At 36.2% G+C, this 12,799-nt stretch overlaps 1 protein-coding gene across 2 annotated transcripts; it reads right to left on the reverse strand.

Moving 5' to 3' along the window:
* Positions 1–3,041: 3,041 nt before the first annotated feature.
* On the reverse strand, positions 3,042–6,804 carry LOC146929561 (equilibrative nucleotide transporter 3-like). Of its 2 annotated transcripts, XM_085701419.1 has the most exons (10): positions 6,606–6,804; positions 6,188–6,260; positions 5,958–6,062; positions 5,456–5,611; positions 5,215–5,358; positions 4,855–4,960; positions 4,489–4,661; positions 4,239–4,399; positions 3,406–3,664; positions 3,042–3,307 (listed from the first exon to the last, which is right to left on the reverse strand). In XM_085701419.1, the coding sequence occupies exons 2-10, from the start codon at positions 6,218–6,220 to the stop codon at positions 3,200–3,202; spliced, it is 1,245 nt and encodes a 414-aa protein (XP_085557545.1). In that variant the 5' UTR covers positions 6,221–6,260; positions 6,606–6,804; the 3' UTR covers positions 3,042–3,199. The 2 variants fall into 2 exon arrangements, with proteins under 2 accessions (XP_085557545.1, XP_085557546.1); XM_085701420.1 differs by lacking the exon at positions 6,606–6,804 and having other exon boundaries at positions 6,188–6,341.
* Between the last annotated feature and the right edge of the window lie 5,995 nt (positions 6,805–12,799).

Genomic DNA, 12,799 nt, shown 5'->3' on the forward strand with positions numbered 1-12,799 from the left:
TTGGCGTGGAGGTGGGAGCTTTGCTCAAAAATATCCAAGACTTTATTTGATTTCAAGTCAAAAGGAGGCAATGGTGGGGGAGATGGGGGCAGTTTCGGAGGTGGGTTTGAATTGAAATTTTATTTGGAGAAGAAGACTCTTTGTGTGGGAGGAAGAGTTATTCATTAGCCTTTTGGAGGATTTGGAGGGTACGAGATGGACTATTGAGGAGGTTGGAACTTAGAAGAGAATGGTTTTTACTTGGTGTGGAGATTGGAACTTAGAAGAGAATGGTTTTTACTTGGTGAAATCGGCTTACTTGAAGTTGGAAGGATTAGTGTTGTGTGAGGATTTGTGGGGAGTAGTGAAGAAACGGGTGCTTGAAAATATGTGGAATAGTCCTGCTCGGTCGAAAAGTGGTTGTGTTTGGTTGGAGGGTTTTTCTTAATTGAATCCCAACTAGAGGTAATCTTGCTTTGAGAAATGTTTTACCACCAGAAGGGTCTACCGTCTATGTTGTGTGTGATGTGTAATAGGAAGGAAGAAACGGCTCTACACCTTTTTTTGCATTGTGATGTGACGAGTTTGGTGTGGTTAAAATTGATGATGTGGTTGGATTGTTAGTTTCTAACCCAACCAAATTTCTTTGTTCATTGGAAGTGTTGGAGTGTAGGTGGGAGAATTAAAAAGGTAACTAAAGGTCTTTGGTTAATTCGGCACACAACCATTTGGGTTATGTGGAAAAAGAGAAATGACAAGATTTTTAAGGGGAGATATATTTTAAGGTGGATGAATTGGTTAAAGAAATTACGGTGTTGTCTTGGAGGTGGATGTTGGAATGGACTCGCACCCCGTCTTATCTTTTTTGCGAATGGTGTTGGAATCCAAGACTTTGTCTCGAAAGATAGTGGTCTTTGGTTGGTAGGAATTAGCAGGGTGCTTGCTGATGCAGTTTTGAAGTGCAGGCCTGTCTCAGGCTGTTATTTTTGTGCTTTTGGTGGTGTGCTCTGCGTGGTTCTTTTGTGTTACTGTCATGGTTTTGTGCTACCTGTAGTGCTGCCTTTTGACAGTTAGCCTTTGTCTTGGCTATTTTGTTTAGATCGTATTCTGTAAGTACCTATTTTGTTAGGTAATGGGGAAGGTAGTGTACTGTTGTTGTTAGGCGTGAACTGTGATTTGGCAGCGGTGCTGTGTTTTGGGTTCCTGGGACGCCTTCGTTTTGGATAGTGAGGCATGGGTATGCAGATGGTGCCTTGTCCGTTTGTACACTCCGGCCCCATTATTTGGGTTGTTTTGGGTGTTTGTTTTTGGAGGTGTTCCGTATATATGTGGCGCCAATTGTATTCACTTTTAGTTTTTTCCGCGAGTGTCTATGTGTCTTGCATTTACTGGACAAGAATAATATTTGCCATTTACTCGACATAGTTGATTAATTTTAATTATTTTTTTAAATTAAATTCGTGTTTTTATGTGATGGTAAGCTGGTACCCCACATTTAACAATTGATGTTCGAATTTAAGCGAACCGGTTATCGAAAGAACTGTGAACCGCCCTGTACAAACCAATTCATGGTTCTGCATAGTATACACGAATTATGTTACCATGCTTTTAAGTACCCATAACGGAGAACACCTCTCATTCTGTTTAAATTTTCCTTAACTCATCCTGATCAAAATCTTTGAAACTATCACAACCATGTCTTCTGAAGATTCCCAGAACAGTGAACATAATTATGGTGGGATCGAGAGTTCCTTCTCTGATCCGCCAGCCTCTTCAAGTTCACTCCAAGTTGATGAACCTTCATCCTTTCATACTTGGTGATAAGATTTGAATAAACATGGACGAACTCGAAATCATTTGATGCAGTTACGATGCGGCTGCACGCGTGATTAAACATCACACTGCAATTGTGGTGCGATGTCGCAGCGCAGACTACTGTAACAACATTATTGTATCCACAATTGCGGTTACGGACCGGACCAAAATTTAAAACAATGGATGAGATTATAGGAAAAACAAATTCTAGACATGCATTGCATGCATGAATTAAGCGTGGATGATTTTTAAAATAGAGTTCCAACTAAGGATAACTTTTTGATAAGAGTTGGTTTTAACTCTTCTTTATATTGTGTAGGTGGGTCCCGAAAAGTGTAAATCATATTTTCCTTAACAGTACAATTTTCTCGGGGCTATGGTCTGTGTCTTTTAATTGGATAGGGGTTTTGGCTGCCCTGCAACATGGGACCTGGAGCACCTAACTCAGTTTAAAAGCCTTTTGAGCGGTAGTAGAAAGGTTGGCGAAAAACTACCCGTGATTTGGTTCTCAAATGTTTAGGTAGTTCGGAAAGATAGAAATAATATGATCTTCTCGCAAAAAGGTTTCGAGAAAAGGTCGTAGAGGATGCCAAAAGTTAATCTCGAAATTTTTTTGAAAACTAAATTAAGAGGATCTGCAAATCCTTAGGATTGTTTGGGTGGAGGAAGAGAAGGTTCTGCTTTTACAGAAGGGATTTAGGCGTAGTAGTTTCAGTCGTTTGGGGCTTCGTCTGGTTCCGCTTCTTCTATGTACAGCCTGTAGACTGTCAATTTTAGTGCACTGCTGCCTGTTACTATATGTGGCTTGCAGCTTGGTCTGGTGCAGTTTTGGCTGGATGGCGCCTTTTTTGTCAAGCTTGTGGTCAAGGCTGACCCAAGGGTTAAGCTACTAAAGCCGTAGCTTTAGGCTTACCAGTAAGAAATTATTTTTCATTAAATTTTATAAACAAAAAGGTCACACATGCAGACAGATACACCTCGTATACTAAAACTTGCGATAGACCTCAACTACTTTTGAAAGTTATTGAGCCGGCCATGTTTGTGGCACGTCATTTTGGTGCCCAGCAGTTTGTTCCTGTATTCTATCATGTAGCAGCTCTTTGGCGTGTTTCTTGCTGCAGGGCTGGCTGGTTTACCTGTCTGTTCAGATGTATAAATAGGGGTCACAAATCGGGTTTAGTTGCCTATGTTGTGGCTACTACCTTTTGTAGCTTTCTATGCAGAATTTTTCTGTATTAGTGAAGCTCTTTTGAGAGACTTAAGAACAAAACAATTGAATTTAGCTTTGAAATTAACGAATCATCAACAGTGACTAAATGATAAGATTGTAAAAATGTAAAATAAAACACAAAATTCTATCTGTTTGTGAATGAGGCCTCTCTCTTAATTTAGCTTGGTTGAGATCTCACCATCCTTTACCTATTAACCATAACCAATCAAGTGTTACCCCTGCAAAAATACCTCCAAGAAGAAACAATACCAAGATATTTCCCAATGCATTTTGTTCAGGTCCCTAAAAAAGTAAAAAACATACAAATATCAACGAATCTATTCAATATTTAAATAACTCTAAACCTCGGAAGTATTCTAGTTTCTTAAAGGATTCTTCACCTTATAGCCTTTCGGGGCAGAAGTGAGAACACAGACAGCGAGGTAGCCATTGGATATCCCCAAGAAAGATGTCAACATTATCATCCAACCTTGAGTACCATACTTTGCAGTGAAATAAAATGCTGGTACGAGTAAAACTCGAGAAATAACTGCTGTAGTGATCAACTTTCTAGACTCCAACTTCAAGATTTTGATCAGTGGAATGTATCTTCCGATAAGATCCCATACATTATACATAGCAATTAAAACAAGAGCGTACCTGTAATAAATGGAAATATCAACCAGTTTTGAAATTGAACATACATATAAACAAAGACCTTAACCCACTTTTGTTGTTTTGAGCAGAAATATTTAGTGTCTTGTTTCCATTACTTCTTAAAATATCATTCCAATATCTATCTGGTGAGATATGATTAGGATGCATTTGTAAGACTTAATTGCACTCGCGACACATAAGTTTTAAACTCAAAAGTTTGTGCAGTAAATAGTTAAATTGATATTTGAATGTGTTGGGCATTGTTAGTTGTTACTATCTGAATTTATCATAATTACAAAGACATCCTCAAATTTATCTTTCGCTATTCAATTTGGTTCTGAAATGTATCTTTCATTAGTTATTACTTATTTCGGTCCTCAAATGTGTATTTGATAATCAGTTTTGTTCAAAAAAATACTAACACGACATACACCGAGATATGTTTTTCATTTTTGATAGATTCAGTGACCATAGTATCCACCACATACATTTAGGGATTGAAATGACTGTTTACTCGAAGTTTATGACCAAAAAGAACCAAAAACAAAGGATGAAAGGATTCAAGTAGTGAACTTACCATGTGCCTAAACTGTGTAATCCGGTATCTTCTGATAAAAATCCAGGGAATATAGACAATGTCAGCGCAAATATTAGAAACAAATCAATTGCATAATCAATGTTTTCCAATAACAATTGCTTATTTCCTTTGCGCTCAAATTGTCTTAATTCTTCGGTGGCCTGAAAAAAACACAAATTAGTCTAATAAACAAACTGAATCTCAATAGTAAGGCAGTTCCGTGAGAAATTGAAAAGAAAAGAAACCGTACTTCTCGAAATGAGGTCTGGATTCCAGCTGCAGCAAGGTCAGCTGAAACAGTTTTGGACCCTTCGGATGCTGCTTTTGAACGGTAGTACTTCACAATTGGTAATTTAGGAAACACAAATGCATAGAGAACAACACAAAGAAGCTCAAACAAGGTTGATAAGGAAAAGAAAAGAACTGCATGAATCAGAGAGGAATATTCAGTTTACCACATGAATCATGATCATGGATATCTTTATGAATTGTAGGAACCGATACTAAAAGAAATCAATTTGCATGCTAAGAAATTATTGTCAAAATTAACTGAATAGAAATAGAGACAAAAACTACTTCTATGTTTCCATGCTAAGCATCAGAGTGCTGAACTTACTCGCTCCTTTGCGAAGTCCGTCCTTAGAATTTTCAAATATTGCTTTTGTAATTAACCTCAAAGCCGATGTTAGAGCACCTGATGCTGCAGCACCGCCAAGGAAAGACTACAACAATAAAACCTTTAAAAAGAGTTGCATATGTTGAAGGAAGTTTCTAAATATCGTAGTAATTTCATTCATAGTTCTAAATTGCAGTCTGTAACCGCAATTGCAATCGTTATATAAAAGTTTTAGACGCCTCGGCAAAGGCATAAAATTGTTTCTGCATGGGCTGCAATTGCTCATATTTTCCCGAATATCAAAGTTAGCATTGTAGATGCGACTGCAATTAAGAACTATGTTCCATTGATGATGCTGACCTGAACAAATTCTGGATTCATGTATGACAGGTCTCCAATCATTCCTCCTTGTGCATGAGCATCTGCTAATCCAAATGCACCACTAACTATGCATATACCAATGAATGTTCCAATCCCTCCTTTACCAGATGTTGCTAAATCCAACTACGACACGTAAATAGGTTTAGTATAAATCAAAATTCAAAACCCAAATGCACAATTTGAAGGAATCAAAGTTAACAAAAAAATTAACAGGATTTACAATTAAAACAGCCAAAACGGCCAAGAAAAATAGTGTGTATCCAAATAGAATCCGTTTCCTTGTATTGATTTTTGCCTCATAGTAAGTAAGAATTGCTAGTGTTCCAACTGCAAATGGCTGATATACAAGAGTAAGCACCCTAGAGGGATGATATTTCTGCACAAATAGGAAAGGAAGTTTAAGATTTTTTTTAACCAAAGAAAAATATATTAAATAAAGTGAAAGTACAAAGAGCTGAGAGGACATAAACCTGACCCAGCAACCAAATGCTCGGCTCAAAAAGGGTATTATAACAGATATAACAAAAGCGGTATAAAGAAACACAAATGCCTAACAAACATCTACACATCAGACAACCTAACGCCGGGCATAAAACCAGATTACAAAATAAATGATGTGTAATAGGTCGCAATCGTAATGAACCAGAGACATTAACGCTAACCAGAGTGAATAGTTAACGGATACATCATCTAAAAAATGCATCAGAAAGTAGATACATTACCGGAAATAAATAAACATAGTAATCTTCAATTGTTAGCATACTGTTCCAAGAGAAAAGACACCCATTTCCAAGAAGCCAACAGACCACTATTGCAGTATATTTTCCCTGCAAATGAAAAATAATTTAAATGATGAAATAAAGCATATATAATTTTTCCTTCAAAAAAAAAAAAAGCATATATAATTTCGGCTAAAGTAATAATTAAGTTAGTAATTAGTAATATATATCACCTCAATACGTGGTGGAGGCTCACTGTCGCCCATTGTTATCTTAGGTGTTTAATTCTCTTCAATCAAACAATCACTAAAAGAATTTAGGTCAAAACAAAACTTTAGTCAAAATGAATGAAATAAACCCTAAGGAATTCATGCAATCATACAGTAATTTATTCACACCAAATACCCAAATAAAATAAAAAAAAATAAAACAAAGATCAAAACAAAAACAAAACAAAACAAAAAGAAATTAATATGGTCAATAACTAACTATGATCTGACTTAGCAAAGAAGATAGAAAACAAGATATTTGATCCTAAAATTAACATATTATAATATATCAATAATTTATAATGTACAAATATAAATCATACAAAGAAACAATGTACAATATACCCTACTTGTAAGTGATATATATTGTGACAGAACAAACCTTTGAGATGAACAAAACAATAATTTTGCAGCAAGAGAGAGAGAGAGAGAGAGAGAGAGAGAGAGAGAGAGATTCTAAGAGGATCTTTTAGTGGGAATCAGAATAAAACAGATTCAGTGCTAACAAATAAGGAAGTTTTTATTTTCAAATCGTGCCATAAGTATCTAAGATATGTATCCATTTTTGTTAAGAAAAAAAGAAAGGTGACCTTGGAAGACTAATGAAAAATGTTTTACCACAGAAATTACTCAATTCTTGTAACACCTTTGACATTCTGTGGTTAGGATAAGGGTAACAACCGATCTATCCGTTTTCAAACTTGTTTTGCGCCCATGCATTTAATTTGATTATGAGCACACTTGCACAAAAATTATTACTTCCCAAATTGTTCACGTTCTATATAAGTTTTACTTTTATTTTTTACTATAACTTTTTTAGGCTTTTTTAGTATTTTAATTATTTCTTTGTAAATTTTACTATTTCTTTTTAGTAAGCCTGTCAATGTTGGTTTTAATTTTGTTAAGATGATCGATAAATGTCCAGGGCCAGATGGGTTTAATCCAGGTTTCTATCAACATTTTTGGGACACTTGTGGTCATGAAGTTTATCAAGCAGGGTGTCAATGGTTGGCAAACGGTGTTTTCCCACCCCATGTCAATTCTACTAATATTACGCTTATACCGAAAGGTGACTCTAAGACTTCAATGAAGGATTGACGGCCTATTGCACTTTGTAACGTCGTGTATAAAATTGTAGCCAAGGTGCTTGCTAATAGGCTCAAACAGGTGCTTGATAAGTGTATTTCTATTAATTAGTCAGCTTTCGTCCCATGAAGATCTATTTTAGATAATGCGATGGTGGCCATTGAAATTGTTCACTATATGAAGGCAAAAGCGAAAGGGAAGAGTGGAGAAGTTGCACTTAAGTTGGATATTAGCAAAGCTTATGATCAATTAAATTGGGACTACTTACGAGATATCATGGTTCAAATGGGTTTTTCCTCAAGATGGGTTAGTTGGATTATGCTTTGTGTTGAGACGGTTGATTACTCGGTCTTGGTTAATGGAGCATCGGTGGGTCCTATTGTTCCAGGGTGCGGCCTTCGTCAGGGTGATCCTCTCTCACTTTACTTGTTCATCATTTATGATGAAGGTCTTTCCTCCCTTATTCGTGAAGCTGAACGTCGTAATGATATCAGAGGTACTATGATATGTACAAATGCACCAATTATTTCTCATCTTTTCTTTGCAGACGATTTCTTTCTTTTCTTTAGAGCTTGTGAACGTGAGGCTGTTTGTATGAAAAACATTTTGGCTACTTATGAAGAAGCTTCGGGGCAGGCCATTAATCTCCAGAAGTCAAAATTATTTTGTAGTCGCAATAGGCCAAATGTTTTGAAGAATGTCACTGCTACTACTTTCGGTGTTCGTCAAGTGTTGGGAACAATTAAATATCTTGGGCTACCATCTATGATTGGATGTAGTAAACATGCAACTTTTAAATTTATTAAGGATCGTATATGGAATAAAATCAACTCCTAGAGTAGTAGATGTCTCTCGCAGGCTGGAAGGGAGGTTCTCATTAAGTCTATTTTGCAATCTATTCCTTCCTATGTGATAAGTGTTTTCCTTCGTCCGGGATCCCTCATTAATGAGATAGAGAAAATGTTAAACTCCTTTTGGTGGGGTCATAATTCAGCGAATTCTCGAGGATTGCACTGGCTATCTTGGGAACGCCTTTCAGTTCCTAAGGTGTTTGGAGGTATGGGTTTGAAGGGTCTTAAGGCTTTCAATATGGCTATGGTTGACAAGCAGGCTTGGAAGTTGGTTTCTTCTCCAGAGTCTCTAATTACTCGTTTACTCAAAGCTAAATATTTTCCTTGAAGTGACTAATTTAGAGCTAGCATAGACCATAATCCTAGTTATGTTTGGCGTAGCATATGGAGTGCCAATTTTACCATCTACTCATTCCAGTGGAGTATAGGCACAGGAGAACACATTCCAGTTTGAGATCACTCATGGCTCAGTAATGCTGCACCAATTTTACCATCTACTCATCATCATTTGGAATGGCCATCTATCATTGTCTCTGACTTGTTGGTTACACCCCAAAAACAATGGAATATGGAGCTAATTAATGTTTTTTTTCGACAATGCTACTGCTAGAAATATTTTTAATACTCTGTTATTTCCTTCGGTTACTCATGATGTGCCTGTTTGGAAGTTCGAGAGAGATGTGCCTATTCAGTTAAAAGTGCTTACAAGGATATTCTGAATCATGATGTGGCCATTGTACAACATTGTGTGTTGGGTAACTGGAATTGTATATAGAGTTTAAAATTGCCCCCAAAGGTCAAGAATTTCCTATGGAGAGCTTGTCGTAATTGTTTGCCCATAAGAATCTGATTGCAATAAAAAGGAGCTCAGTGTACTGATAGGTGTGCAGTGTGTGATAATTTTGGCGAGGATAGTTCCCATCTGTTCTTTATGTGTGATAAAAGCAAGATTTGTTGGCAGTGGAGTGGATTATGGAGTCTTTTGATGGCTGTTTTTGATATTTATGCAAGCTTTCCAACCAATGTGTTTGCTATCTTACAACACCTGGACCAACAACAAAAGCAAGTTTTCAGTGTGACCCTCTGGAGTATATGGAAGCATCGAAACAATAAAGTATGGAACAATGTTACTGAAACAACTCAAGCTATTTGTGCTCGTGCAGGATCTCTTCTTACTTGTTGGAGGAATTAATGCTCAGTTTATTCGTCATCCTATCCCTCGGCATCCCGCTACCCCGAACGACTTGAGGTGGATTAAACCAAGTCCCGGCAGATTTAAATGTAATGTTGATGCGTCATTTTCTCAAGCTCAGAATCGGGTTGGCATTGGTGTGTGCATTCGAGATGATGAAGGTTGTTATGTTTTAGCCAAGACTGAATGGATGTCTCCGCTCCTTGATGTGGATTTGGGTGAGGCTGTAGGTTTATTATCATCCATGTATTGGGTTCGCGATCTGCAGCTAGGTATTGTGGACTTTGAGCTTGATTCCAAAACTATGGAAAATAGTCTTTATGGCAGTAAAAGTGGTGTCTCTAATTTTAGTGCAGTAATCAATGATTGTAGACGCCTGTTAGCTTCTGATGATTTAGTAACCTTTGATGTTAGGTTTATTCGGAGACAAGTCAACGAAGTCGCTCATAGCTTTGCTAGAGTGGTTTTGCGTCATGCTAGTTTTCATATTCATATTAGGATTCCATCTTATATCTCTATTATTATTATGAATGAAATGCAATAAGTTTCTTCTTGTCAAAAAAAAAAATTGTTAAGATGATTTTTCAATAGTCCTATCAAAATTGCTCACATTTATGAGAAAAAAATTATCAGGAATTATGGCCCGCTCGAAACTTACACACAAAAAAAGCAGATTGCGAATTACGACTCTATTGATTGAATGATTTCAGAGGAATGGGAACCAGGTGACCCATCAATGGTTAGGATTGGCTCGAGTTGGCCCAACTTAAGTTTGCATAGCTCTCCCTCCAAGAATTTACCCCACACCCTTACAATGCCCCACCCCAACAAACCATTAAAAACCTAATTTTAACCTTTTACAAATCACACTCATTCAACCTCCATAATAACTTTTTTCAGATTTGAAACTATATTTTTGAAAACATTTAAGACAAGTTTTGGGAAATTGATTACCATACCGAAGGGAAGTTTTTTGGACTAATTATAGCCACGATCACAGTAACCACGATTAGTATGTGGAAAAATTGTTTTTTATTTTTATTTATTAAAAAATTAGTTTTTTTATACTTATAATCATCACTTGGTTAGCCCACCTTCTTCTCCATCCTCTCAGTTACCCTCATACAACCCACAATCGTCCTCTTTTCTTTACATTGATATACCCCTCCTTTATATCATCTCAGTTATATACTTATCCATCCACCTGCAAAATTAATTAATAGTCAAATTAATTAACAACAATTTTGGATTTACGCAAATCAAACAACCTTTTTGTCAAATAAAATAAAACAACTAAGCTGTTGAAATCAAACTTGTATTCTTCTATGAAGGATTTAGAATGTTCTAATTTAATGATGCATTTTGCATCAGGAAGAGGAGGAGGGGGAGGAGGAGGAGGAGGAGGAGTGAAAAGGTTCATCCTTATTTGGACCCTTTCTTTTGTACCAAGCACAAAGGCTTCAAAATCTTCAACCATTTGAGGAGTTGATAGTACTATGTGATGAGTCATAATTTAGTCTATTTTTATGCATTATTTAGTATCGTTTTATTTAGATTTAGCTTTATTTTATTTTAATTTTATTTCCTTTTTGAATCCTTTACTTCAAATTGCATTTTCTTTTATTTCAGGAACGAATATATGATGGAAGGTGTCTTGGAGCAAAAGAAAGAGGTCTGGAGCAAATACAGTGCAAAAATACGAAGATACGGAGACAAAAATATGTCTCCCACAAGTCAGAAGCTTGGCACGGCCCGTGCCAACATGTGGCACGGCCGTGCCACCCTCCAGAGTCTCTTTTGCTGCTTTTTCTTCAGGCCCAAGTTACTCTATTGTAGTTTTACTGATTAGCCCTTATAGTTGCTTAGATTTTAAGTCAATTGTAAAGCTATAAATAGAGTAGCTCTCCATCATAAACATTCATCTTTATTCTTTGAATCAAATAGTGACAATTGTTTTCATAATAAAGTTCATCTTTTATTTTATTTACTTTCTTGTTATTTTATTGCTTTCTCTCTTCTTCCCCCATGTCTACGATGAACATGAGTGAGTAAACTTCTTTGTCTTTGGATTGTTGGATAAGTCTAATGACGTAATCCGGATCAAACCAAGCCTTAAACCTTAATCTTATGTAACCTTAATTTCTAATCTAGATTCACCGTTTTAACATGAATTAACCATTATCAAACTGTAGAAACGAAAGTGGAGGGTTTGATAATTGTTGATTCATTATTCCAAATATCAATTCATAAAACGAAAGTGGAGTTTTGATATTAGAACAAGTGAATCTAGACAAGGATTGCGAAACATGAAAATAGTCTAGCAAACCTTGTGACATATAAAGTTTCGAGCTTCAAGGATTCCAAAGGCAATCACCCAGGAAAATAGGCGTGGTTGTTGGAGGAACACACTCACTGAGACCGAAAGGAGATGTGATAGGCTAAAGAGAAACTTGTCTTTAGAAATTAAGACCAACGTAAGGTTATAAGTTTAAGGCTTGTTTGTGAAAGATTCGTTATTACGATGAACCAATGATCCCAAGGCTTCTTTTTATTATTGTTATTTACTTCAACCAACTGAACTTCCTCTTTTATAAACTTTCTCCTCCTCTAATCATTCTCCTAAAGTTAATTGAATTGAACATCTCCCTAGCGGAACGATACTCTCTTTTACTACTACTTCGATAGACCGTGCACTTGTGATTTGGCCTATCAAGTTTTTGGCGCCGTTGCCGGGGAGTTAACTAATTTAATTAACTTTTTCTTAGTGATTAGAATTCTCTTCTCTTTCTTTTCTTTTTCTTGTTTTACTCTTTTCTTTTTCTTTATGTTATCGTTAGCTTCTTGGGTTCTCAATTTTTTATGCGAAGAACTACACACTACTAGAAAAACGCAAATTAGAGAGGGTAGAAATCCGTCACTAAACTACCATAATTCCCTCACTAACGAATTTAGTGAGGGATTTTGTGACGACCGGTAATCCCTTAAGAATATTGGCCTTGCTAAATTTTTGGGAGGGATTTTGGTTTCCGTCCCTAATTGACACGGATAACATCCCTCACTAATCATATAATTCCGTCACTATATATGCACCAGAAAACTTTGACAAATCCGTCAGTAATTAGTGAGGGATTCTTGTTCCCTCTCTAATAGTGAGGGACTATTCCATCATTTTTTACCATTATTTCCGTCACTAATTAATGACGGATTGGTTTTCCCTTTCAAATTTTGAAGGCATAAATTGTGATGAAATTGAAATCCCTCACAAACTACAAGTTTAGTGAGAAATTTATTTCCCTCACTAATTCAAACAGAAATTTGCATCAGAAGATTAATGTTCCATTTCAAACCAGATTTCATTAATTAATTATATTAATATTGTATATGCATTTACTATATTAAACCATATTGAACTTGTTGGAAATTACAAGTATATAAAACAAAAAACAC

This window comes from Medicago sativa, chromosome 4 (assembly GCF_051527215.1).
Source record: "Medicago sativa cultivar Bolivia chromosome 4, Bolivia_mono, whole genome shotgun sequence".
NCBI lineage: Eukaryota > Viridiplantae > Streptophyta > Magnoliopsida > Fabales > Fabaceae > Medicago > Medicago sativa.

Excerpts from the sequence above, each read along its gene's own strand:
- LOC146929561 (XM_085701419.1), bottom strand. The coding sequence starts at position 6,220 with ATGGGCGACAGTGAGCCTCCACCACGTATTGAG. Across the intron at positions 4,662-4,854 it reads CGGACTTCGCAAAGGAGCGA|TTCTTTTCTTTTCCTTATCA; the intron begins GTAAGTTCAGCA and ends TGATTCATGCAG. Across the intron at positions 3,308-3,405 it reads CTGCCCCGAAAGGCTATAAG|GGACCTGAACAAAATGCATT; the intron begins GTGAAGAATCCT and ends TTACTTTTTTAG.